This window comes from Balaenoptera musculus, chromosome 15 (genome assembly GCF_009873245.2).
Source record: "Balaenoptera musculus isolate JJ_BM4_2016_0621 chromosome 15, mBalMus1.pri.v3, whole genome shotgun sequence".
NCBI lineage: Eukaryota > Metazoa > Chordata > Mammalia > Artiodactyla > Balaenopteridae > Balaenoptera > Balaenoptera musculus.
The window spans coordinates 68,504,482-68,532,146 of NC_045799.1; the positions used below are offsets into that span (position 1 = coordinate 68,504,482).

Genomic DNA, 27,665 nt, shown 5'->3' on the forward strand with positions numbered 1-27,665 from the left:
AATTGATATGGGTCAAGAAACCCAAAAGTGTTATGGGTATACATTCAGATGAAAAGAAAGCCTAAGATGTGGGCATAGGAAGAAGGCTTCAAAACAAGGCTGAGAAGGAAAAATATCCCACCTGTTTCTAAAACAACTTTACAAAGGTGGACTGAGTGAATGTGGAGGTTAAGATGGAAATAAGGAGGGTGCAGCAATCTGACTGAGGCTTAAAATTAAATCCCCACACAGCTAGAGACTGCAGAGGATGAAGGCAAAGCATTCTGCAGAAGAACCAGACTTGTGCTTTTGTCTTTTTTTAAACTTTTATGAATCCCCCTTTAACAGCATAGTCACATATTTACCTTAAAATATTTTTTAGGTGCTACTAGAAATGATAATAGAAACACTAGTCACATAATAGAGCATTGGGTGTCTGTGAATTAGGGAGGACTTCTTAGGTCTGTCCTGGCTCCCGAAGGGCTAATAATAATATAACACCAATAATAATAATAATATAGTGACTAACCCTTATGGGGTGCTTATGACCCACACACTGTATTAACATGTTTAATTTTCATTTTGCAGATTAGAGAATAGCCTAGCAATCAATGAAGAGCAGCGTACTGGACAGTACAAACAGCATGAACAATAGCCCAGAAACCCAAAAATTGCATGTTGTGAATTATATGTAGTTCAGAAATGGGGGAACATAATCTTAACTGTTTTGTCTGTTTGTACTTGTGTTTGGTTTTTTTGTTTCCTGAACAGAGATAGGTAATGGAATAGATTTGACATTTAAATCAATACATGCAATACATACATAGACATTTACTTAAAAGTTTGCATGGTAAAGATGAGGAGTGCTGGATGCACTTCCCTTGTACTCACAGAGTGCATTTCTTGTTTATTCACTGCAATCAAGGAAGAGGGATAGTACCTAGATGACATTAGGTATTTTCTAAATTAGAGGTCACACAAACTAAATGCCTTCATAGGCTAGCAGGTAAGTGGAGTAAAGGATGAAAAGAAGTAATGGGAACTGTGGTAAATGTATTAATTTTGTACCCTGCCTGACTACCTTTACATTCTCATTTTAAGTTTTTAGAACCCTGTGCTGGTCAAACCACACAACTCTGCAGGCTGAGCTGCCAGTTTGTGGCTGTGCCTCAAACACTTAGTGATGGTTTCAGTCATCACTGAAGGACCTCTCTTTTGCAGTTGATTTCTTAGAGCCTTAAGGTATCAGGCCCTGCTACTCCCACAAAAAACCCTTGAATTTGGGGGGCCTGAAGGCTATGTGATAAAGGATTTGGGGGGACTTAATGCCTAACAGGGCTGGCAGCAGTATTGTTCTTATGGGCCAGAGTGTTCCAACCCACATTTTTATCATCCAACTGACATGACACATACAGAAAAGTTAAACAAATAGATTCAAATCCATCCGTTACTAGTACATTATATATAGATACATATGCACACGTGTGCACAGATGTTCACTGCACTTCACCTTTAATACTTCCACAGGTAATTTCTTAAAGAATAAGGATAGTCTTCTATACAACCATGATACCACAGTCACCGTTAAGCAGAAGAGGGATATTTTCAGCAATATCCTGTGATACGTAGTTCATGTTCACATTTTTGCAGATGGTACCAAGAATGTCTTTTTGTTTATAGTGTGATATCATTTATATAAAATACAAAGCTTGCAAAACAACATATTTTGCTTATGAATAAACTCAAATATAGCATTTTATGTGGTTACCACTCAGTTACTTACTGTAGAAGAAAGGAGATGTAATCAAGAAAGGGGTACACAGGAGTTTTCTATTATATTAGTAGTATATTTCTTAAGGTGAGGGGTGTGTGAGTGTTTTTTATATTACACTATAGAGTTTCCTACATTTCGATTTTTTTAAGAAACTTAAAGTTTCCAGAGATGTTTAAAGATTAAAATACTGTCCATCCACCTATGCTCTTAGCTGTCTTTTCAGTATAGTACACGTCCTCGCTGTCCTGGAACTTCCACTTCTTGCTCTCAGCTTGTCCCATGGTCTGTAAACATAATCAGGTCTTTATAATCTTTAAAATAAATTCCTTTAAACTCCTATTCTCTTGGGGCTATTGTAGAATTTCTGTCTACTTTTAGAGTTCTTAAAAAAATAATCTATACTTGGAATCTCTAATACATTACTTCATTCCTCTGTGACCTGGCTCCTGCTCACTTGGTTCAAGTGGCTCTTACTAAGGGCACTGATCTTCTGTATGCCAGATCCAGACTTTTTTTATTTTTAATTGTGGTTAAAAAACGGACTTTTTCATTCTTATCTTAATATATATCTACATTTTTTATCATTGACCATTTCCTCCTTTTTAAAGCTCTTTCATTCTTTCATTTTTCTTTGACCAGTTTTCAGATTTTATTCCCTCCCATGGCTTTGTTTCATCTCTTTCCCCAGTTTTAGGTTCCATGTCTTCTGGATGTCTTCAGCTGATGTTGGGCCCTTCAAACTCAGCATGTCCAGAATCGAACTCATTATCTTTCCACATACCAGTTTCTCCTTCTGGATCCCGTTGCTCAAAGGGTCGGCAACCCCATTCATCCAGTCACCCATCTAGAACTCTTAAAATCATGCTTAACTCTCCTTCTTCTTCATGTCTACAGGCCACTGGTTTATCATGCCCTGCTGATCTTAACTCCAGAACATCTCTCAGCTTTCCTCTCTCCTCTGCACTGCTGCCACCATTGACCTGGTTCAGACACTCACCACCTGGTCTAGAGCAACAACCCTATGAATGTCTTCTGTAGCCGTCTCCCCACAGTCCCTACCCCAGAAACCAGTCATGATCCATACATTGCATTTGGTTGTGGTATTGCATTTGTCTTCTCTAACCTGCCATGCCCGTTCACTTACATGGTATCTGTGGCTGCTTTCCTAGCTACTGTGGTAAGTAGTTGCCACAGAGGCCATCTGGCTGGCAAAACCTAAAATATTTTCCAATTGGACCTTTACAGAAAACGTTTGCCAGCCCCTGGACTAGAGGCTAGAATAACTAAGGATACATTTTTTTTTTTAATTTTTTTTGGCTGCGTTGGGTCTTCGTTGCTGCGCACAGGCTTTCCCTATATGCGGTGAGCGGGGGCTACTCTTCGCTGCGGTGCGCGGGCTTCTCATTGTGGTGGCTTCTCTTGTTGTGGAGCGCAGGCTCTAGGCGCGTGGGCTTCAGTAGTTGTGGCTCGCGGGCTCTAGAGCACAGGCTCAGTAGTTGTGGCGCACGGGTTTAGTTCCTCTGCGGCATGTGGGATCTTCCCGGACCAGGGCTCAAACCTGCATTGGCAGGCGGATTCTTAACCACTGTGCCACCAGAGAAGTCCCTAAGGAAACATTTTTAACTTTCTCACTCAAATACTATTTGAAATTGTGCCTCTAAGGTTCTCATATTCCCAATGATAACAGTTCATACTTCCTGGAAATACTATAAAACCTATATACTGTTAACTTCTGAAGGTCTTTCTTTTTGGTGAGATTGGAAGTCTTTAAGGCAGAATGCACATATTTAGCCATTTTGTTACATGATACATATTTAATTAGAAAATTGTATGAATTTTCCTGGATCTAAATTCTTCCTGAGTGAATTATGCAATTCCCTTGAATTATCACTAGTCTTTGCTCTACCCCACATATCTTCTTTCTGAATAGGTGCTACGTAATGCACTGCTATGTCCTTTTTTTTTTTCTTCCTTTGGCCATGCCTCATGGCTTGCGGGATCTTAGTTCCCCGACCAGGAATTGAACCAGGGCCCTCGGCAGTGAAAGCGCAGAGTCCTAACCACTGGACCGCCAGGGAATTCCTTTTTTTTTTTAATACTCTTTTTGAGGTATGGTACTAGAGCTGCCCTCAGTCCTCCTAAGGCAATTTTGTATGAGAGTAGGATGCTGGTGATATTTTGGATTTCAGATGTTTCTCAGTGCAGTCTTCCAAATCTTAGTTTAAAATTTGTATTTTGCATTACACTCAGTAATACTGAACTGTCCCCTTTCCTCCCATTTCCTGGAAAAGTGTAATTATCATCTTCTACTTAATGATGTTTCTATATGTTCATCTTCCAGATCATTTGTAATGTTGGCTTTTGGCTTCCTTATGTGTAAGGGAAATATATTATTTGACTTCTTCCAATTCTGAAGTAGTCTCCGACTCGGAAATGTTTTAGTCGTGATTGCTGAGGAGTCCTGCACTTTTTATAATTTTAGTCAGGCTAGTAATCTCCCCACCCCCACCCCGACTCCCTACCCCACTCCCCTACTCTTAGATTTTTATTTTTCTATCTAAGCTGCAGTGTTTTTCATAACAAAAATGTCTTTGTGATCCAGCCTTGGTAAATGCAGGTTTTGAGATACCTTTTTTATTTTATTTTATTTTTTTAATAAATCTATTTATTTTTGGCTGTGTTGGGTCTTCGTTTCTGTGCGGAGCACGGGCTCCAGACGCGCAGGCTCAGTAGCTGTGGCTCATGGGCCCAGTTGCTCCACGGCGTGTGGGATCTTCCCAGACCAGGGCTCGAACCCGTGTCCCCTGCGTCGGCAGGCGGACTCTCAACCGCTGCACCACCAGAGAAGCCCGAGATACCTTTTAGTTTAGGTTTTTGGGAAAGTGTCAAGTAGATTCCAGATTAAAAATGTAATTTTAGCTAATAATTACTGATGGCATCTCTTATTTTCCTAAAATGCATGGGAGTACACGGCAAAAGGCAAATTTAGAACATTACCACCTCCAAACTAGGTCATGACCAGATTGTGAGAGAAAGTTTCACTAACATTAAAGGTGATAGAATTGGTTTGCAAAGTGTATTCTGCTGTTTTCTGGGGCTTTTTGCTTTTGATGTATTTGGGCATTAAAAAAAAGCACAAACTTGTAAGTAGTCAAATCTCTGTTTTTTTAATGGTTTCTTTCTTTGCTTTTATGTATAAAAAATTCTCATTCACAAATAACTTCTTGGTTTCGTCTTAACACTGAATCATTTGGAATTGTTTTTGATAGGTTGTCCATTTTTAAAAATCTTTATAAAGTATTGAATATTCCTTTTCTTTTGCTGATTTAAAATGCTAACCGTTGACATATAACCTTAGATAATATACTTGGGTCTGTTTCTGGATTACTTTTTCTGTTCAATTGAAGTTCTTATGTACTCTGGTAGTACAGTGCTATTTAACTGTTACATGATAACAAGAGTTTTTTTAATCCTCTTATTTGTTTTACGTGAACTTTTAAATCACTTTAATCAAATTACAGACTCTTGTTAGTAATTTTTTTATAATTGAATTAAACTTAAAAGGAACATTGTTATATTTTCCTATTGAGGAACAAGTTTCTATACTTAATCAAGTTGTCTGCTATGGCCTGCAGTAAAGTTTTATCATATATGACTTTTTAAGTATTTATGTTAGCTTTATTCCAACTTCCTTTATAGTTTTTTATTTTTTGGCTGTGTTGGGTCTTCATTGCTGCGTGCGGGCTTTCTCTGGTTGCGGCGAGCGGGGCTACTCTTTGTTGTGGTGTGCGGATTTCTCATTGTGGTGGCTTCTCTTGTTGAGGATCACGGGCTCTAGGCGCACGGGCTTCAGTAGTTGCAGCACGCAGGTTCAGTAGTTGTTGTGCACGGGCTTAGTTGCTCCGTGGCATGTGGGATCTTCCGGGACCAGGGCTTGAACCTGTGTCCCCCGCATTGGCAGGCGGATTTTTAACCACTGCGCCACAAGGGAAGTCCCCCAACTTCCTTTATAGTTTTTGTGGCCATTACAGTTAGTATCTTTTTTCATCCCATTTTGCTGTAGTCCATGAGATGATGATGATGATGACTTGCTTGTTTTAGATTTGGAGAAAACTGGATGGATTTGGGACTTCATGATGTTTTGGACAGGAAGGAATCAAGGATAAATGTTAGGTTTTAGGAAACTTACTGAGATGAGGAAAACTAGTAAAGAAGCATGATTGTTTTTTTCCTTTGGGAGGAGGCACCTGTAGGGGTATAATCTAGGAGCTGGCATCCTTTTTGAGATACCTAAATGGAGATTTAAAAGTAAGCAATTTCTTATATGATTTCTAATTTTGTTCTTCATGAGGGAGGCATGGTGGAATGACATGTGCTTTAGAGATAGGACTGAAAAATAATGATAATCACTGATACACATTAATTAGTGAAAATAATGGTCCTCATTTATTAAGTACCTAATCTGGATCAGATATGGTTCAAAGCACTTTTAATTATTAATCATTTAATCCTCACAGCTGTGTGAGATAGGTATTGTTACTATTCCCACTTTACAGATGAAGAAACTAAGGCACAGAAAGATTGAGGATCTTACCTGTGGTCACATAGCTGGTAAATGGCAGAGCGACTTTTAAACCCAAGCAGGCTGGCTTCAGAGTTTTGCTCTAAATCACTACGCCAAACTGCCCTTCATGGAGCACTTACTTGAAACCGGCACTGAGCTACATACTTCGCGTATGACAGTAGGTTAACTAAACAACCAGGTAAAGAAGTACGTACGTACTGTTTGTATCCCCATTTTGCAGGTTTGGTCATACAGCTACTACATAGAGTCCAGACTTGCACCTGGGTATCTCTAGAGTTCCAGCCATGTTCTGGGCCACCTTGCTTTTTTACCTAATGATGATTCTTGCCTTTCTTACCTTATTTTCTACCACCTTTGAGCCTCGATTTCCTCATCTGTAAAGTGAAGGTAATGCCTGTGCTCTAGGGTTGTTTCAAGGATTCTGTGACAACATTGCACATAAAGCACGTGCTCCAGCGTGTCAAATGGTGTTGCTGACAGTGCAGTGCTGGTCTGTTGATTTGCTTTTACCCAGTGAGACTGAGTGACATTTTAGTGTCCTTTATTTCATGAGAAGAATCCTCCTCATGGGCACTGAAAGATGAAAAGCTTTACTTGGCAGCTTAAAACTGCCAAATGATTCTTAATCAGAGAGCAGAAGTCAGAGTCACAGAACTTTAAAATATATATCTGTATATCTATATCTGGTGAATTATGTATACATTTTTGGTCTCTGTCTAGTCCTTTTTTTTGCTACTCTTTCTAGCTCATCACCTTTTGCTGCTTAACAATTGTGCTTTGAGAGAAAATGATGCAAGATGAACCTGATTTTCCATATTAGCAATACCCTTATAGTGAGTGACACTTACTTTCTGGGCTTACAATGCCTGGTGGTTGGTTCATTGCATCTGGGACATGACTTGAGCATATGTATTACTTAGAAACACTACATATGATTCTGGTTACTACTGTAGTAGAGAACTACAGTATGAGCAACCCGCTAGGGACAGTCTAAATGCAAACATCTTATGCAGGTTAATATCTCTGAGGAGTTCTAACTACCAGATCCTTAAACTGAATGAGAGTAATGAATTTGGGAAAGCATTAGAAGCACTAAAACTGCCTGCCGTACATGCAGTACAATAACTAGATGATAACATCAGTACATAGCAGTAAGTCTAAGATAGGATTATGTGACTCGTCATTAATGTCTTCAAATGTCAGCAGTTGGTTTTTTAATCATAATAACTTTGATCTTCAGCATATCAGCCATTTTTCTGTTGTCTTCTAATAAACATGGCTATTAAGACATTTTTATGAAGGAGAGTAGAACTAAAATTATTTTTACTTGCATGCAGTATTTTTCAGATTGAATATGAACACTAATGAAATGGAAATATAATGGAAAAGGCTTTATAATTCTTATAAACTTGTTGTAATACCCAAAACAGTTGTGTGAAAAAGCTATTCTAAAAAAGTATGGACAGAAAAGGATTCCTAATATATTTCTAATACATTTTATCAAGTTTGGCCTGTTCACTTGTCCTTAACCATTTATATCCCAGCCCCTTCTTTCCCATGTTGGGCCTCCAAGCCTGGGTTGCTCCATTATCCTAATACATCATTACTACCTTGTCCTTCCTGACTCCAAATTCTTTACTTGCTGATATGTTAACAATTCACTCATTCAAATATTTATTGAGGAACTCTTATGTTCCAGGTACTGCTCTAGGCTCTTGGAATAACATCCATGAACAAAGCAGCAAAATTCCCTGCCTATGTGGAATTAATTATTGGATATGGAAAATTGGTGGCTGAGATATAACCAATGCCCTTGTAATTACACTGCCAAGTATTATATCTTGTTGATGTTGAGGAGCCACGTACATTTATAATATATTCATCAGTTTTCCAAACATTTCATACATTTCTGTGCTTCTCCTTTATTCTAGATATAAACCACAATACTTCAGGATCCCATTATGAAAATTCGCAGCGGGGACCTGTGTCTTCTACAGGTGACTCTAGCACAAACTGTAAGAATGCTGTTGTAAACGACTCGCCTGAAAAAGAAGCATGGCCCTCAGTCCCTGGCAGTGATCCAGAGTTGGCCTCAGAATGTGTGGACGCTGATTCTGCCTCCAGTTCTGAATCAGAGAGAAACGTCACTATCATGGCTTCAGGGAGCACAGGTGGTGAAAATGATGGCCTTCGGAATAGCACTGGACTTGGATCCCAAAACAAGTTTGTGGTTGGTAGCAGCAGCAATAATGTGGGCCATGGAAGTAGTACTGGGCCATGGGGTTTTTCCCATGGAGCCATAATAAGCACATGTCAGGTCTCTGTGGATGCTCCTGAAAGCAAATCAGAAAGTAGCAACAATAGAATGAATGCTTGGGGCACTGTAAGTTCTTCATCAAATGGAGGGTTAAATCCAAGCACTTTGAATTCAGCTAGCAACCATGGTGCCTGGCCAGTGTTAGAGAACAACGGACTTGCCCTAAAAGGGCCTGTAGGGAGTGGTAGTTCTGGCATCAGTATTCAGTGCAGTACCTTAGGCCAGATGCCTAACAATCAGAGTATTAACTCTAAAGTGGGTGGTTCTTCTACCCATGGTACCTGGGGAAGCCTTCAGGAAACTTGTGAATCTGAAGTAAGTGGTACACAGAAGGTTTCATTCAGTGGTCAACCTCAAAATATTACCACTGAAATGACTGGACCAAATAACACTACTAACTTTGTGACCTCTAGTTTACCAAACTCCGGTTCAGTACAGAATAACGAACTGCCTAGTAATACAGGGGCCTGGCGTGTGAGCACAATGAATCATCCTCAGATACAGGCTCCGTCGGTTGTAAATGGCACTTCCCTTTCTCACCTTAGCAATGGAGAGTCAAAAAGTGGAGGCTCTTACGGTACTACATGGGGTGCCTATGGTTCTAATTACTCTGGAGACAAATGTTCAAGCCCTAATGGCCAAGCTAATGGTGACACTGTGAATGCAACTCTAATGCAGCCTGGCATAAACGGGCCTATGGGCACTAACTTTCAAGTTAACACAAATAAAGGAGGAGGTGTGTGGGAGTCTGGGGCAGTGAATTCCCAGAGTGCATCATGGGGAAATGGTGCAAATTCTGGAGGAAGTCGAAGAGGATGGGGAACTCCTGCACAAAACACTGGCACTAATATACCCAGCGTGGAATGGAGCAAACTGCCTAGCAATCAGCATTCCAGTGACAGTGCAAATGGCAATGGTAAGAAGTTTACAAACGGATGGAAATCTACTGAGGAAGAGGATCAGGGTTCTGCCACATCTCAGACAAATGAGCAAAACAGTGTGTGGGCCAAAACGGGAGGTACAGTGGAGAGTGAAGGTAGTACAGAAAGCACTGGACGCCTCGAGGAAAAAGTAACTGGGGAAAATCAGAGTAGAGAGAGACGAAAAATTGATCAGCACACATTACTCCAAAGCATTGTAAACAGAACTGACTTAGATCCACGTGTCCTATCCAACTCTGGTTGGGGACAGACTCCTATTAAGCAGAATACTGCCTGGGATACCGAAACATCACCTAGAGGGGAAAGAAAGACTGACAATGGGACAGAGGCCTGGGGAAGCTCTGCAACACAGACTTTTAACTCAGGGGCATGTACAGATAAGACTAGCCCTAGTAGTAATGATACCTCATCTGTATCGGGGTGGGGAGATCCCAAACCTACTCTGAGGTGGGGAGATTCCAAAGGCTCAAACTGCCAGGGGGGATGGGAAGATGATTCTGCTGCTACAGGAATGGCCAAGAGCAATCAGTGGGGGAATTGCAAAGAAGAGAAGTCTGCATGGAATGATTCGCAAAAGAACAAACAGGGATGGGGTGATGGACAAAAATCAAACCAAGGTTGGTCCGTTTCTGCCAGTGATAACTGGGGAGAAACTTCAAGGAGTAACCATTGGGGTGAGGCTAATAAGAAATCTAGCTCAGGAGGTAGTGACAGTGATAGGTCCGTTTCTGGTTGGAACGAACTTGGTAAAACTAGTTCTTTTACTTGGGGAAATAACATAAATCCAAATAATTCATCAGGATGGGATGAATCTTCTAAACCGAATCCTTCCCAGGGATGGGGAGATCCTCCAAAGTCTAATCAGTCTCTAGGTTGGGGAGATTCGTCAAAGCCAGTCAGTTCTCCAGACTGGAACAAGCAACAAGATGTCGGATCTTGGGGAATCCCATCAGCTACAGGCAAACCTCCTGGTACAGGCTGGCTGGGAGGACCTATACCAGCCCCAACAAAAGAAGAAGAGCCCACAGGCTGGGAGGAACCATCCCCAGAATCCATACGTCGCAAAATGGAGATCGATGATGGAACTTCAGCTTGGGGAGATCCAAGCAAATACAACTACAAAAATGTGAACATGTGGAACAAAAACGTCCCAAATGGCAGCAGCCGTTCAGACCAGCAAGCACAGGTACATCAGTTGCTACCATCTGCAAGTGCCATCTCAAACAAAGAGGCAAGCAGTGGCTCTGGTAAGTTTTTATTTTATGGAGTCTGTGTTACAAAGTACTTCACAGTATTGTGAACCTTGTTTCAAGTTACTGTTATTATAAGATTTGTTTAACGAAGTATTTGGATGTGCACACAAAGCTTTTTTTAACTCTAATCCAGGAGAAGTTTATAGGGAAGAAAATTATGCGGAAGGTGTTTACCATCAGGGAACAGGGCTCTGCCTTTGGCAGTGTTGGCTGTGAATCCCACATACTCCATTCTCTGTTAGGAATGCTGTAGAAGGCAGAATTGGAAAAGTGATGTCAAGCTGGAATGCTGTACACATTTTTCAGTTCTTCTGAGTCAAGCCATCACGTTTTGGTTTTATTATTTGACTGAAATATCCGCAGAAATAAAACAAGTATCTAATAAGCACAGTGCTCTCTAAAAAACTAGGTACTATATTTGGCCTTAGAAGGAATTTACTTAAGTGAGCATGAAATCTAAGTCTATTGGATATAGCGTGTATGTATGTTTGCTTAAAACATTTAATAATATCTTTCTAGTATATTCCACTTATGTCTTATAGCAAGGAACTAATTCCTATCCTCTGCAAATTATCTTGACAATGACATTTTTCATTAGTTGTCATTGAGATGTGTTGTCTTTGTTAATGGAGGTTTTATTGAATAATTAATCCCATTGGATGTAGAGACAGAAGTGTTTTCATGAACTAACCTTTCAGCACCTAATTTTTTTTCTGAGTATTATTAATTTAGATATAATTCTTAGAAAAAACAGGTATGTGTCTAAGGGAAAGGCTGTTTTGGTTCTTTTAAACAATGTGTTTATGGCTTGGCTTTGCCTTGCTTTGGACAACCTAATAAAAAATTTTTAAGAAGCATTGTTCAGCATGTATAAAAGTAGGATGCCTACCTATTATTAGTCTTATAGTAAATTGCTTTTTCCAGAACAGTGATGTTGAATAGTATAGTAAAAATTTTATACACATACTGTACCCAGCTTGATCACCTGCTTTAATTCACTAGGTTTGACTCAGAATGACTTGACTTTTCCAGGAGTTAAATTCATCTTCAAAGGAGGATGACTTGCCATAATTAAGGTTATTCAAAAGAATCTGCTGTACACCCAGAGGGCAATTCTGAAAGAAGAGGTGAAAAAAAAATTCATACCGTATAGTTAAATTACAATAATGGGAAATTATTTGTCTTCTTTACATAAAACAGATGCCATCCTTTCTGCCTATCACAACATTATTATTTAATACATAAATGTGAAGGTCTTCTTCTTTTTGTTCCCTAAGTATTCCTTATTGCCCCTACCATGTGCTGATGACTTCTTTTCCCACACTTTCTAAAGGCTGGGGTGAGCCCTGGGGTGAGACTTCTACTCCAGCCACAACTGTGGATAATGGTACTTCGGCATGGGGTAAACCCGTAGACAGTGGTCCCAGCTGGGGCGAACCCATTGCTGCGGCATCCAGCACGTCCACGTGGGGCTCCAGCTCTGTTGGTCCACAAGCATTAAGCAAATCTGGTAAGTTATTGATAATTCCTGGTTTCCGTTTTGTAGCAGTGGTGATCTCATTGACTATAATTAAGTAATTGGATAACGCTTACGTCATTGATAATGTATCTGTGTATTATCATACTAGAAGATTTCACTATCTGTTTGGCTCTTTGAACTTGTTAACGTGGTTTGCTTTATTACCTTTCTGAATTTCCTATCTTTTCTTTTTCTTAGAAGTGTATAACTATTAATGATTTGCATGTACTTCACCAAATCTAAATTATATTTTACCAAACTGGATTATTTAGAAATAGTCAAGCAACTTTCATGCTATCCAGCACGAGAGGCTGAGTATAATAGTCATGGGGACACATGTCCAAACTGTCTGGCTCAGGTTCCAGATAATTCCCTGAATATTACACAGAAAATGAACAGAGTTCAGGAAGGACCCTCAATATTCAGATGAACATTGTCACTATTCCCATAGGAATTCCAAAGGCCGAGTATAGAGATGAAATACTTTCTGCTTTTGACTTGCTGTACTTCTGGGCCATTCTCCTTAAAAATATGTATTAAAATTAATTTTTAAAAATTCTGTTCATCCTCTTGGCCCTGTGCGTCACCATGCAGCTTGCTAAGCAAGTACGAACAAGAATGCCACCGATGTCCCATGTTTAGGAACCCTCTGATTTGTAAAAGCATGGCAGGTGTTTTATTGAAAATTTTAATAAAAATAAATTCTTGTTTAACGTAGCTTTTAGCTCAGCATATAACATACGTTTTTGCCATGCAGATCTGGTAAGGGAGATAAAAGAGGGTTTTTTAGGTTCTCCCCCAGCTCTGCCTGCTTAATGAATGCTCAGCCTCCAGAGAGAATTGTTTGATTAAAGCATGTTTCTCTTTATCACAAATCCACAATCAGGGCCAAAATCTATGCAAGATGGCTGGTGTGGTGATGATATGCCATTACCTGGAAATCGCCCCACTGGCTGGGAAGAGGAAGAGGATGTAGAGATTGGAATGTGGAATAGTAATTCATCTCAAGAGCTTAATTCATCTTTAAATTGGCCACCATATACAAAGAAAATGTCGTCGAAGGTAAACATTTCAAGGGCAAAGCCCTTGAAACTTTAAATTCCAAAGGTAGTTTACCCACAGAAAACTAATGTCCTGCCTACCCGTTTATGGCAATCAGTATAGTCTATGCAGTCCCCAACTTAGGTAGAACCTCTTGTATGGGCAGCCACCTAGAAAAACACGAGACTACAGGAACTTCCTTTCTCCCCACTGCTACAGCTTGGGATTTCTCTCCTCCTCCCCCTCCACCAGTGCTGCCTGGGACAACCCCTCGCCCCAGGGTGGTGCCTGCAGTGCCGAGGATGAAGAGAAGGGCAAATCTCCATGTCGACTCTTTCCATCCCACTGCCAGTTCGTCTCCCATTCCACCTCCTCAGCTGGAGTCCCCGACCTCCCCATTACCCAGAGTTACCATCCTCCTCATTCATCCCCCATCTTTGTCCCTTCTCCACCCTGAAAGGTCCTGTGACAAAAATCCCTAGGAATGAATAGAGTTTTGTTTTGCTTTTAAATGTGGACAGATCTTATCCCAAACCTGGCTGTTCATCAGAATTGTATGGCATTTGTTTAAAAAGTATAATTTCCTATACCCTAGGCTACTGTTGTTTTGGAAATTGGACCAAGTTTCTTGTCCTGAACAAGCTCTCTGAATGTTTCTGATGCAGAGCCAGGTTTGAGAACACTGGTGTCAGATTTTCTTGGGGACCGTTTCGAAAATATGTGCCTAGTCCCCCAGGTGATTCTGATATATCCTCTCCACCCTATTTGAGAACAGTTTCTTTTTGAGGGACCTTAGAAGTCAAATACCCAGTAGTTCACTGCCAGGGTCCCTCCCTTTTTATCCTGGGATTCTAAGTCTAGGACCTGCCATTTTCATTTTAAAAATTTTTCATTTGGCTGAATTTGCCTATTGCCTCACCATATAGCTTATGAAGTGCTTTCCCATATTTTACATAAATCATTTGATCCTCATAACCTTCTGAGATAGAATACTGATGAGGAATTTGAGACTGGAAAAAGTGGTGACTTGCCCAAAGTTGCATAACTAGTAAGTGACAGAGCAAGGACTTAAGTTTAGGTCTTCCAATTCCAAACCCTGTGTTCTTCCCACTGGACCATGCTGTTTTGTGACTTTGTCTTTCCTTACAGGGTCTGAGTGGCAAAAAAAGGAGAAGGGAAAGGGTGTGTAGCCTTTTTACTCTTTCTCCTTTGTTTCTACTAGTAAAAATCTTTTAGAAAGCAACTGCAAATATTTATTTAGCCTCTGCTGTGTGCCAGGTACTGTGCTTGGTGCTGGGGGTTCAGAAACACTAGGATAAGAGCATACCTTCAAGGAGCTCAGGGTCTAGTATGGGGCATTAAGAGTTGCTCTAAGGAGTGTTAGCTTGAATTTGGAAGATGCCTGGGAGTGGGGTGTGTTAGGGAAAGTGTTAGCCTGATGTTACTAAAATACAGAATTTTAGGGAAGAGGTGACAGTCTAATCTGTAGTTAGATTAGGGGCAGATACCAAAGTGTTCTCAGTAACATGCCAGAGAATTTGAGCTTTATTTTGTATAAAATATGGAGCCAATCAAATTGAATAGAAGGCAACATCAGTTTGGTTTTTAAAATTAATTTCTTTAAAGAAAGCTAACCAGTGATAGTATGAAAGATAAATTGGAACAGAGGAGAGACCAGAGTTAGTGATCTTAGTTAGGAAGCTTCTGCATTCATTCTGGTTAGATAGGACAGCCTGAATTGGGAAGCAAGAATAAATATTTAGTAGAAGGGATTGTTGTGAGAGACATTTGGAATAAAAGAGACAGGTCTTGGCAACCAGTTAGGCATGGGGTGGGGGTGAAAAAGGAAAAGGAATCAAAGCCTACTTCAGAAACCTTGGAAAGGGTTAGATGCTTGCTTCAGAGACCTGCAGTTAGGGGGAAATTACGAAGCTGTGTTCTGTTCCACAGTCAGAAGGAATAGGTAGTAGCAATGGGAAAGGGAAATGAAGGCAACAAACTGAGAATGGTTCTGTGATCCTCACGTTAATGGGAGGCCTTGGTCTCTATGGCTTCCAGCCTCCCCATCTACCAGACTGCTAATCATGGACCATTTATTATCTCAAGTCATGTCTCCAAGTAGTTTCCGTACCTCCCATACCCTAAGCAGCCACAGAAAGCCAACACCAAGTAGGAGGAATCCCAGCTTTAGTTGCTGCTGGGGATATTGTGTTCTTGGCAGCATAAATTGGAATTTTAAAATATTCTTTCATATGGAAACATATGGTGTTTTTTCAGTACAGTGCACATAGCATAATTAAATTATGGGTTTAATTGGTTTCTTTGGACTAACCTGAAACCTGGTGACTCTTCTTACTTTGGTTTTGTGTGAGAATTCTACAAATCCAAATTATAATTAATCTTGTAGGACACAGTTCATTTATAAATTGGAAACTGTCGGATGAATAGTTCTCCATTATCCAGAGGACCTTTTTACTTTTTGTGGGTCATCAAGGCCCTTTGCTTCTGTCTTTTCCTTCTGACTGCTTGCCTTTAGAGATTTCTCTGTGCATTACAGCTATACCAGAGGACTGGAGCAAAGGAAGTTGAAAATCAAATAAGTTGATTTTTAATTATGAACAACTCTGTGAGAAGAGTTGGTTGGAGGAGAAATTTATTGGCTAAAAATGAGAGTTGGGAATTGTCTTGAAGTTTTATTAATCCATCACTATACCCAGATAAATAGAGATGGCCATGGCATCTTTCTACTCTTTTATTTTACAAAGGGAATGATGAAAGGTGGAAACAAACAAGAAGAAGCATGGATAAATCCATTTGTTAAACAGTTTTCAAATATCAGTTTTTCGGTAAGTATGTTTTCTTGGCGACCTCCTCCCCTTTTAATGGTGATCCATAAACTTACCCTAATTTCATTTTTTTGTTTTCTTAACAAATAATTCTTTTGAGTCCTTATGAATATGCTGAGGTTAGAATAAAATTTTCCATGAGGTCTTTTTCTTTTCTTTTTTTTTTTTTTTTGGCTTTGAGGTCTTCTTTATTTTTATAGTTTTAGCTAAAAACATTGATCACGTATCTTTTTTTTTCACGTCTTATTTTTAAAATTTTTTTTTATCATATTAGTGAAAAATGAAGTTTTATGAGCCACTTAAATTTCACAGATAAGGAAATAAAGTAAAATTCTTCACTTTTAATTTATTTTCATTGATAAATTAAGGTCTACTAACATGCTACTTTTTGCTTCTTCAGAGAGACTCACCAGAAGAAAATGTACAGAGCAATAAGATGGACCTTTCTGGAGGTAAGAAAAAATTAAATCAGTTTGAGTTTTATATTCATCATTGATGGAGAAACTTATCTGTGACATGATCCTACTAAAAGAGCACTGACCTTGACCAGGAGAGGGAGACCTGGGTTTCTGTTTCAGTGTTCCTATTCTCTCTAGCATACATTAGAATGTGGGGATTTTATGAGTTAGTGTGCCTTTTAAAGTGTAAGTCACTGTGCAGATCTAAGGTAGTGGTACTGTTAGTCTTTGGTTACCTCAAATGTAGTCCTGTCAAGAATAAGTTATCCAGGTTGAGTGATATAGTCTTCTTAATTTAGGGAACAGTGTGTACAAAGACCCAGATACATGATAGAGATATCTTAAACCATACTGGAGAAATAACAAGTAGTTCCACGTAATGGAAGAAGAAATATAAATTGGTTGAGGTGGTGGGAGTGTGGTGACGGTAAAAGCTTTACCTAGGTGAGGTTGCTAGAAAACGAGGTAGGTGCTAAATCATGAGGAGCTTGGGTGTCTGAGCTTTATTCTGAAAGTATGGGATTAAAGAATTTTAAGCCAGGAGAATGAAATGATTTGATTTTATGTTTTACAAAAATAATCATGGCTGTAGATTGAAAATATCTTGGGGCAGAAAACATTGGCAGCAGAGGAAGACTAAAAGATACTAAACATAGCAAAACCAGTTAGAGATTTGTTGCTGTAGCCGGTGAGAATTTTCAAAGCTCTAAACTAAGACAGTTGGTGGGAGGAATCTTAATTCAGTGGAGATATAGGAATTAGAATCAATAAAAGTTGATAACTGGCTTGAATCGATTTGCTATGGAGGATGAGGGTGAGGGTGTGGTAAAAGATAATTCCCAGCTTTCTTGCCTGGACAGTTTAGTATGTGGTACTGTTGCTGTTGTATTAGTCTGAGTCCAGGCAGAAGAGAGAAACTACATAGTAATTTGAACAGGGAAAGTTTAATACAAATGTAAAGAATCACTATTAGACTAATGAGGGATTGGCTAGGAAGAGGTAATAACGAGACTCCTCAAGAATATATGAATATATGAATAGCAGGTATAAGAAGTAACCTAAAGACTAAATTGTAAAATCAACAGCTTAAACAGCTGTTCAACAGCTTAAAAAGTGAAAAAAGGGAAGAGAAAAGAAAATGGCCTATACAGATAAGCAATAGATAACATGCAAAACTACTGCCATCCTTATTTCTGTAATTGGTCACAAGCTCTCGTTGGTATCTTTGGCTTCCTTCTTTTACTACCCATTCCATACTTCCCCACTGTCAGCCAGCACCTCAGCTGCTCTGGGTTCTTCTGCTGGTGGAGTGACCCAAACCTTCATTCCTGCAGGGTCTGAGCCCTCAGTCACCTTGCCTTTTTTGGTTGTTATAGTTTTTTCATTAACCTTTACTACTGGGCATGGAATTACTAAGAAGCACCCCCAGAAGCACACACCCACCCCCTGCCCACCTGCCCGGATTCCAGAGTCTTCGCTGCCTTCATTTTGTAGCAGGAAACCAGGTCCCCCTTGGTAATCAGAGTCAGTCACTCCAGCCAGCAGGTGACCCCCCCGCCCCCTTGCCAGCTGGTTCAGTGACATCGGTTCTTAACTGCATCCTGTAGGACAGAAGCCCATCCTTTTAGGATGTTGTCTTTCAGCTTGCTTTGTAACTGGGTCTTCAGGAACCACTTGTACCTATCAGTTTGGCTAGCTACTTTTGGGTGATGATATATGTGGTAAGACCAGTTAGTTAAGCCCATTACTCTACTTCCTTTACTATGAAATGAGTTCCTTGATCACGTCCTCACAGTGCTGTGAGGAGTGATGGATAAGGCCTTTTGTGAGATCATGGATGGCAGGGGAGAAAAGTCCGTATCCAGAATATGTGTCTATTCCTGTGATGACAAGGCTCTGCCTCCTCCATGGCTCACTGAATGGCAGAGAGGTTGCTGTGCTGCTGTGCTGTTGGAACTTGCTGGAAATCTACCCTTCTAGGGTGCTGGGAAAAGCTGTTCATGGAGAGATGTCTCACCTTAGACACTCTGCTACAAAGCTGCTTGGAGGTACGTGGGAATGCTGGGAGAAGGTGGCCTCCGAGCGAGGCTGACCACCCTGCACTGCAAGTGTAGGGCACAGGAGAAGCTGGAAGCACTGCCAAAGCCGCCAAGGGCACATAGGCAAAACTGCCGCCTGCAGTGTCTCTCCGGCGCCCTCTAGTGACAAAGCCTCAGTGCCAACTGGCGAAGGAAAGAAATGTAGAGCCCAGATATTTTCACAGAGCAGTCAAAAAGTGTGAATTTGGAGCTGAGAGACAATAAATCAATAACTGGCCATTATTTGAGATAGGAAATATAGTAGGAGAAACAGGTTTGATAGACAAGGTTACTGAGTTTAAAGTTGCTATGACAACCATGTGGTGATGTCCAGTAAGCAGTAGAAAATCTGGATGTGGAGCTTAGAAGAGATAGGGCTGGAGATAGTAAGTGTAACTAGACACTGATGATAGTACAGCCTCAAAAATAGGTTGACTAGGGAATTCCCTGGTCGTCCAGTGGTTAGGACTCCACGCTTTCACGGCCAAAGGCCTGGGTTCGATCCCTGGTCGGGGAACTAAGATCCTACAAGCTGCGCCAGCACGGCCAGGAAAAAAAAAAGGTAAAAAAGTTTAACAAAAAAAGAAGGTTGGCTGGAGGCTTATAGAGTAATGGACCAAAGACAAACTCTAGGGGGAATAATGACATTTAAGGAAAGATCTGAGGAGAAATGGAACAAGTTAGAGTAGAATAGAGTAATTTTTCAGTAGTCAGATGAGAATAGAGATTTGAGAAGAGGAAAGTGATTGTCTTGGAATGGATTTGATCCTGGGGGTTAGGACAAGTCATTGGTAACTTTAGCCAAGGGCCTTCTTAAAGGATTGGTCAAGGGGCGGCTGCCACATTTGGCACTCAGATGGTTTTTAAAGTGATGCGGGGACTTCCCTGGTGGCCCAGTGGTTAAGAATCTGCCTGCCAATTCAGGGCACACGAGTTCAAGCCCTGGTCCAGGAAGATCCCACATGCCGCGGAGCGGCTCAGCTTGTGCACCACAACTACTGAGCCTGTGCTCTAGAGCCCACAAGCCACAGCTTCTGAGCTTGTGTGCCACAACTACTGAAGCCCGTGTGCCTAGAGCCCATGCTCCGCAACAAGGGAAGCCACCGCAGTGAGAAGCCCACGCACCGCAATGAAGAGTAGCCCCCACTCGCCGCAACTAGAGAAAAGCCTGCGCGCAGCAACAAAGACCCAACGCAGCCAAAACTAAATAAATGAATGAATGACTGAATGAATAAAGTGACGCGGAATGGTTGGAGGAGTGGTTTGGAGAGAGGATGTATCGTGCCACTTTTTGAAAAGATTTTATTTAGGTAGGCAAAAATAATGTGGATTGTTAGGAAAGAACAGCTTGGAGAGAGACTTGGAAGAAGAGTTGGTTGGGTTTGGTTACAAGATTAGATGTGGAGAGTGAGGAAAAGAGTTCAAGATGGCTAGCTTGGGTGCGTCAGTGAATGGTGACACCGTTAACGGGCGAAAGAGAACAGAGGAGAGGTTGTTGCAAAAGTTCGTTGCCAAAAAAAAAAAAAGTTCGTTGCCATTTAAGGGAGAGCTCTTAATTACAAGTGCTGAAAGGTGGGTTATTCACATATCTGGACCAGTACTTCTGGAAAGCAGCAGCATTTGAAAATTGTACCTATTTTAAGAATACTTTCCTTTTGTTAAAATTTTTCTTTTCCACTTGCCTAGGATGAGGGTAGTAGGGGTGAGTGTTGTGGTGGCTGCAGCAGCAGGCATGTCAAAGAAGGACAGCAGTTGCAAAGAAATTATGGGTGAGATCTGAGGACTGAGAAAATGTGGAGCCTGAGGAACTGGGAAATGGGAGGAGAAGGTATTTTCGCAAGGTAAAAACCAAGGTCTCAAGGCTGTGTGACTAGGAGAATGAAGATGCCACTTTTGAGTCCCATGAGGATCTAGGGGCGATATCATGTGCTTGGTTTCACCTGTCAAAAGTGACAAAGGGGCATTCAAGTGGCTGTGCTTAGCAGGCAGTTGAAGATGTGCGACTGAGCACAGGAGTGAAGTCAGAGTAGGCATTTGTATTTGAGGGTCACCTTGGTAGTGAATAAGCCTGAGGGAGGCCAGTTTGAGAGAGAGAGAATTGAAAGAGTGAGACCTTGAACATACTGAGTACATCCCAGCATCGAAGAAACACAAAGAAGTGGGCTCAGCTATGGAAAGAGGAGGAGAAAGAGAACCCAGAACGGGTATAATAAGATAAGGATGTGAAGTTAGAGATTTGTTTAAGTAGGATTGTAGCCTGGGAGCTGGCTATTTTGAGTAAAGATTTTTTGCCGGACCGGGGCTTTCCATGAGAGGAGGTCATATTTATTGCAGCTTAGTCAGAATGAGGAGAGCGGAGCAAACCCTGAGAAAAGAGGAAGACCTTTCCCTGTCTGCTAAATGGGGGTGATGATAGTAGAGTTATTAGCATTAAATGAGAATGCACGTTCAGAACGGTGCCTGGCACTTTGTAAGCATCTGCTAGATGATGGCTTGTCTTGGTGCTACTTCTGTTGTTTGTTATTGCAAACTATGTTGTTATTTTAAAATTAAGCAGATTATAGATGAACAAAGATGTCTTAACCGTCTATTTCCTAGTCTATTTTCAAGTTAATTTGGTTCAATAAAATAACAGTATTCGCTAAACCCAACTTGTGAGGAATGCAAGATTTGTTAAATGCTAGTGCATTCTTCACATGTCCTGGTCAAGGCAGAAGTCATTTTGGTTTGGAAGTGAGTATTTTTCTTTCTACTGTACATTTATCTGAAACCATCTAGGTTAATTATCTTCCTACTTGATAACGTAGTCTCCTGCATTTATTAGGAATGTTACAAGACAAACGAATGGAGATAGATAAACATAGCCTAAATATTGGTGATTACAATCGAACGGTCGGGAAAGGCCCTGGTTCTCGGCCTCAGATTTCCAAAGAGTCTTCCATGGAGCGCAGTCCTTATTTTGATAAGGTAAGTTGTTCGTTTGTTTTTTGTTTGTTTTACCCTGTGGCTAAGAAAGCAATACACTTAATAGCATAATTTTCTCATTAACAATTTAGAACATTTAATATAATATAAAGTGTTATAACCCAGTGCCAAATATTACTGGACTTGTAGTTCATTGTCCTTTTATGTCTCGATTTATCATAGGGGTTGCATTTATATTTTCCTCTTAATCCCATAAAGTATGTTTGGTTCTTTTTATGTACTCTAGAATTAACACTAATCCGATCTCTTCTGTTTTCTACCTGTTTCCTGTTGATGCTGGAATGTCATATGACTTCTCTTCTGTTCCTGCAATGATTTCTCCCTTCCACTTGTTTGCTTGGCTGGTGTTGCACATCTTTCTGTCTGTCCAATCAGGATGGCATTGTAGCAGATGAATCCCAAAACATGCAGTTTATGTCCAGTCAAAGCATGAAGCTTCCCCCTTCAAATAGTGCACTACCTAACCAGGCCCTTGGCTCCATAGCAGGGCTGGGTATGCAAAACTTGAATTCTGTTAGACAGGTAAGTCCACATGAGTATTTTAGGCTCTCTGTTGATTTGTATAAGTAATAAGATCTCTCTTACATGTAGTTGCTGTGTTTAAATCAATATTTCAGTGTGGTAATGAGGTGTTTATCCCTAAAGAATCCCAGTGTTACTTGGTGGCGGTTGTTTGTTCCGTAGAATGGCAATCCCAGTATGTTTGGTGTTGGAAACACAGCAGCACAACCCCGGGGCATGCAGCAGCCGCCAGCACAGCCTCTCAGTTCATCTCAGCCTCATCTCCGTGCTCAAGTGCCTCCTCCGTTACTCTCCCCTCAGGTCGATAAGTTCCCACTGTGTTCTCTGCTCTCTATCTGGAAAAGAACCTTGAATACATTTTTATTTGAATGAGATGACTAGTTGATCATCATAGTATTTATTGGCAACTTTGAGATGAAACTAATTCTGAATTAGTTATTATTACAGAGGGATGTGGGTAGGGTGAAGAAAATGAGTCAAAGATAATTTAAATCTAAAATTTATCATTCTCTTTCATAAAATACCTTGAGGGGAGGAAGACAATAGCAAAGTAAATTGACTGGCTTAAGATTCATCTCTGTCGCTGTATACTTAACACGTGAAAATATATGTGAACAATAAATTAGTGAAGTCAAGAAAGAAAATTATTAGAACACAATCCCCCCCCCCAGTAATAGTCCACAAATTTTAATTGCTCTACTGATAATTTAAAATACACAGTACATTTTGTTAGCTTGAGTTACTTTTATTTACTGTTATTATTAACCTACCATTGTGATCCTAAGGTTCCAGTTTCATTGCTGAAGTATGCACCAAACAACGGTGGCCTGAATCCGCTCTTTGGCCCTCAGCAGGTAGCCATGCTGAACCAGCTATCCCAACTAAACCAGCTTTCTCAGATCTCCCAGTTACAGGTAAGTAGAATAATAGCCTTATTCAGTGTACATTTATTGAGTGTCTGCTGTGTGCTAAACACTAGAATGTGCCCAGGAAGTGTTGCAGGAAACAAAACGGGCATAGTCATGGCCTTCAGGGAGCGTACAGTCCATGTGTGAAGACAGATGGTGAACTCGAAGGGCAGGGTGCTCTGTGAGCAAGGCCAGCCAAGTCTGGGCTGGTGGTCGGGGTATGATGATCAGGAGAAATTTCCCTGGTGAAGTGGAAGTTTAGATTGAGCAAAAGACTGAATTCAACAGAATGGCTGGAGGCCAGAGAGTCCAAACAAGAGATATTAGATGAGGCAGGGCATGTGGGCATTGACTAGATGAAACCATGCCTTTGTAGGTCCCTCTGCCACCGTCACTCTAGGGCACGCTAGTCTATGATGACGTGATACTGATGACCTTTTTGCAATCTTCCCTCCAGCGATTGTTAGCGCAGCAGCAAAGGGCGCAGAGTCAGAGAAGCGTGCCTTCTGGGAACCGGCAGCAGCAAGACCAGCAGGTAGATCTGATCCTTCCCTTTGCTTTGCTTGTTCTCAACTTATATCAGTTCCATCGTAAGAGGACAGTCGAAATGCCTTTATTAAACTATAATGGAAAAGGTTGTTTATTAAGTCTTCTGTCTGCCCAGAAGTCTTATTAACTGGTATATAGTGATTCTTCACCTTCCTGCTGAGAAGGAAGTGAATTCAAAAACGAAGGGGAATGAAGGTGTCTGTAAAGACTTTTCTCCACAATTTTTCACAGTCATCTTGTCGTTTTAAGGGTCGACCTCTTAGTGTGCAGCAGCAGATGATGCAACCATCTCGTCAACTTGATCCAAACCTGTTGGTGAAGCAACAGACTCCGCCGTCTCAGCAGCAGTCACTCCATCAGCCAGCCATGAAATCTTTCCTTGAAAATGTCATGCCCCACACTACACCTGAGCTGCAAAAAGGGCCATCACCAATAAATGCTTTCAGCAACTTCCCCATAGGTGGGTTTCTCCTTGGCCAAAGCATTCGGCTGGTGCTTCATGACCACAAGTTAACATCCTGCTCTCTTACCTGTCCAGATGTTCTCTTGTGAGTGCCACGCTGATCTTTAGCTGTTCCCTCTCAGAGAGTGGCCACGCCCCTTCTAGCGTTAACCTCTTCATGCTTCAGGAAGGCCCTTCTCCATTCGAGAAAATCACACTATTTAAAAAATCCCATGCTCTTTTGAAATGAGTTAGCGTAAAGATATTATTTCTTTTTAACACTCAGATATCTTAATTGTAGGATATGAATTGGAGGGGAGGACTGAAATTATTAGAGCACGCCAGAGAAATTTTGAGCAGTGCTGCTTTGAGGAAACAACTGGGAACAGTCACATCTGAAATTTTAATTACTGTTTAAATATTTATAAATGATTACTGGCATAAATGTAGAAAATAGGGGTGAGAGAAGGGATTGCCTTTATTCCTTTTGCCGTAGCTCCCCCCCTCTCTTTTTTTATGATGTCTCCAGGCTTTTTATTCCCTCTGGGAATTTCAGGCTTATATGTCTTCTCCTTCCTTAGGTCCCTTTTCTTCTTGTGCCTTTGAATATATTTTGACCTTTGATTGTTCACACCCTATTCATTTTACTTTTGCTTTCTCTCTTGTAAACCAGCTTTGTTGGTTAACAGGCCCAGTTTTGTTGAAGACAGTCAGTTAACTAGCATGTTCTGGGCGGTGGGCAGGAGTTGGGCCTGCTGTTGCCCCTGGTGCCGTTTCACTTTGGCTGAACCTGATACATGATTTGGCTCTCCCTGGTATTGCCATGGACTCTCAGCTAGGACATAGGTGGAACTTTGAGTTTTAGGGGTTGTTAGCAATCTCTTTACATTCCCTTGTCAGTTACCACTGTAGGTGAATACCAGAGAAGCCGGGTCATCCCGGAGACAACAGTATAGTGGTAAAAGAATACCCAAGTGTACACTGAGAGGTTTTGGTCTCACTAGTGAAAGGAAGTGACTCTCACTGATTACATACTGGACATATAAATTGGGCCAATGAGGAGATAAGTTTTTAAGTAAGGGATTTCCTAGCCTCGCTGCCCTTACAGCAAGAGACATTTTCTTGATTAAGAAAGTCTGCTTAGTGGCTTCCCTGGTGGCGCAGTGGTTAAGAATCCGCCTGCCAGTGCAGGGGACACGGGTTCGAGCTCTGGTCTGGGAAGATCCCACATGCCACGGAGCAACTAAGCCTCTGCGCCACAACTACTGAGCCTGCGCTCTAGAGCCCGCGAGCCACAACTACTGAAGCCTACGCGCCTAGAGCCCGTGCTCCGCAACAAGAGGAGCCACCGCAATGAGAAGCCCGCGCACCGCAACGAAGAGTAGCCCCCGCTCGCCGCAACTAGAGAAAGCCCACGCACAGCAACGAAGACCCAACAGAGCCATAAATAAATAAATTAAATAAATAAATACATTTATTTTAAAAAAAAAAAAAAAAAAAAGGAAGTCTGCTTAACCCAGGCAAGCACCAGTATGGTTGTCTAAATCAGGCATTGGCAAACTACAGCCCATTGGTCAAATTTGGCCAGCTGCCTGATTTTATAAATAAAATTTTATCGGAACACAGCCATGCTCTTTTGTTAATGTATTTCCTATGGCTGCTTTTGTGCTGTAACAACATAGTTGCATAGAGACACTGAGACCATGTGACCCATAGAGCCTAAGATATTTACTATCTAAGCCTTCACAGAAAAAACTTGCCAAGTATTGGGTCTAATTAATGAGTCCGGAGAGCAGCAAATTTAATTACTTTCTCCAAATAGGGGTGATATTAGAGAATTTATATTATTAAAGTTTTAAGCTTGACCTGGTATCACAGGGACTCATCAGACGCAAGTATCTAAAAAACATTTGTTTCGAAACTTAAGATTAAGAACCACTTAGATGTGTGTTAAACAAAGATTCTGGCTCCCACTGAAAAGTTTTCTTCTTTTCTTTTTTTTTTGGTCGTGCCACATGGCATGCAGGATCTTAGTGTGAGTTTCAGCACTGAGAAGATTGAAGCAAGAAAGTAATAGAACCTGACTTACTTTTTAAGAACTCATCCTGACTTTTCGTTGTGTGCCCATTTATATACTTTTATTTTTTTTATTATTTTTTTAAACTGTATTTTTAAAATAAATTTCTTTATTTTATTTATTTATTTTTGGCTGCGTTGGGTCTTCATTGCTGCTCCCGGGCTCTCTCTAGTTGCGGTGCGCGGGCTTCTCATTGCGGTGGCTTCTCTTGTTATGGATCACGGGCTCTAGGCCTGCACGCTTCAGTAGTTGTGGCACGAGGGCTCAGTAATTGTGGCTTGTGGGCTCTAGAACGCAGGCTCAGTAATTGTGGCACGTGGGATCTTCCTGGACCAGGGATCGAACCTGTGTCCCCTGCATTGGCAGGTGGATTCTTAACCATTGCGCCACCAGGGAAGTCCCTATACTTGTAATTTCTTACCCTGTGCATACTTCAGTTTAAGAAAACATCTATCATCAATTCTTTTCGGGGGGCGGGGGTGGGACACGCTGCACGGCTTTTGGGATCTTAGTTCCCCGACCAGGGATCGAATCCATGCCGCCTGCAGTGGAAGCAGGGAATTCCAAAAAGTTCTCATTTTTAACAAGCATCTCAGATTATTCTGTTGATGTTGGTCCCCACGATCACACTTTAAGAAACACTGGCTTAATGGTCAGTTTTCTGACTATAGTATCTAAGATAGAAATTTCCATCTTTGTTCCAAGAGAATATCTTAAGTCTGATGTGTGTCATCAGCAAAGTTCAGGTAAGTTGCACCTTGGGATACGGGAGTCTTGCCCTAAGGTACAATTGTTAGAGCAAGACATTTTTACTTTTAAATGATAATATCCTTTGGCGGGTGAAGCAGTTGAAAATTGTTTATAAGCAAAAGTTAGCAACTGAAAGTGATCATATGTAATTCTTCTCTTGGGAAGTACCTAAAAGGTATATTTTAATAGATAAAGTTTAATATTTGGCTGTCATAGAATTTTCTGTTATTTTGCCAAGGAATTTAAAAATAATCAAAATTATATGGAGTAGTTTCCCACAGTTAATGCAATTATAGTACGAACAGTTTTATGGTACTAACAGTTTTGAAAATGTTATATTAATGAGTGTTAGACAAGCTATTTAGGATTTCTGTGTGTTGCTTTCTTTGATAATCTAGCCATGGCTCTTTCTTCTGACGTTGTTTCTGCGTGGCATCGGCCAGGAGTCCAGAGTGTCTGTCCTGCCTGCCTTGCCTTTGTCTATAATCATTTGGCTGTGCCACATTTGCAGGATGATATTTATTAAGGAACATTAGAATTGAAAACATTAGATTAGCTACATATGTTTTTCTAGAAAATGAAAGGTGTGGTACCAGAAGGAAAATATGCTATATTTTATAAAGTGGTTTTTAAAAATTATT

The 27,665-nt window shown here is 40.8% G+C and overlaps 1 protein-coding gene across 4 annotated transcripts in view; it reads left to right on the forward strand.

The window, feature by feature from the left end:
• TNRC6A (trinucleotide repeat containing adaptor 6A) overlaps positions 1–27,665 on the forward strand; it is a 97,251-nt gene that overhangs the window by 49,050 nt on the left and 20,536 nt on the right. For all 4 annotated transcript variants that reach the window (XM_036825871.1, XM_036825874.1, XM_036825872.1 and 1 more), the window contains 12 exons: positions 8,270–10,843; positions 12,183–12,359; positions 13,255–13,430; positions 14,559–14,591; positions 16,175–16,255; positions 16,656–16,707; positions 21,616–21,758; positions 22,152–22,298; positions 22,461–22,598; positions 23,084–23,212; positions 23,664–23,741; positions 24,005–24,215. In XM_036825871.1, coding sequence (XP_036681766.1) covers positions 8,270–10,843; positions 12,183–12,359; positions 13,255–13,430; positions 14,559–14,591; positions 16,175–16,255; positions 16,656–16,707; positions 21,616–21,758; positions 22,152–22,298; positions 22,461–22,598; positions 23,084–23,212; positions 23,664–23,741; positions 24,005–24,215 — 3,939 coding nt within the window. The remainder of the gene's footprint in view (positions 1–8,269; positions 10,844–12,182; positions 12,360–13,254; positions 13,431–14,558; positions 14,592–16,174; positions 16,256–16,655; positions 16,708–21,615; positions 21,759–22,151; positions 22,299–22,460; positions 22,599–23,083; positions 23,213–23,663; positions 23,742–24,004; positions 24,216–27,665) is intronic.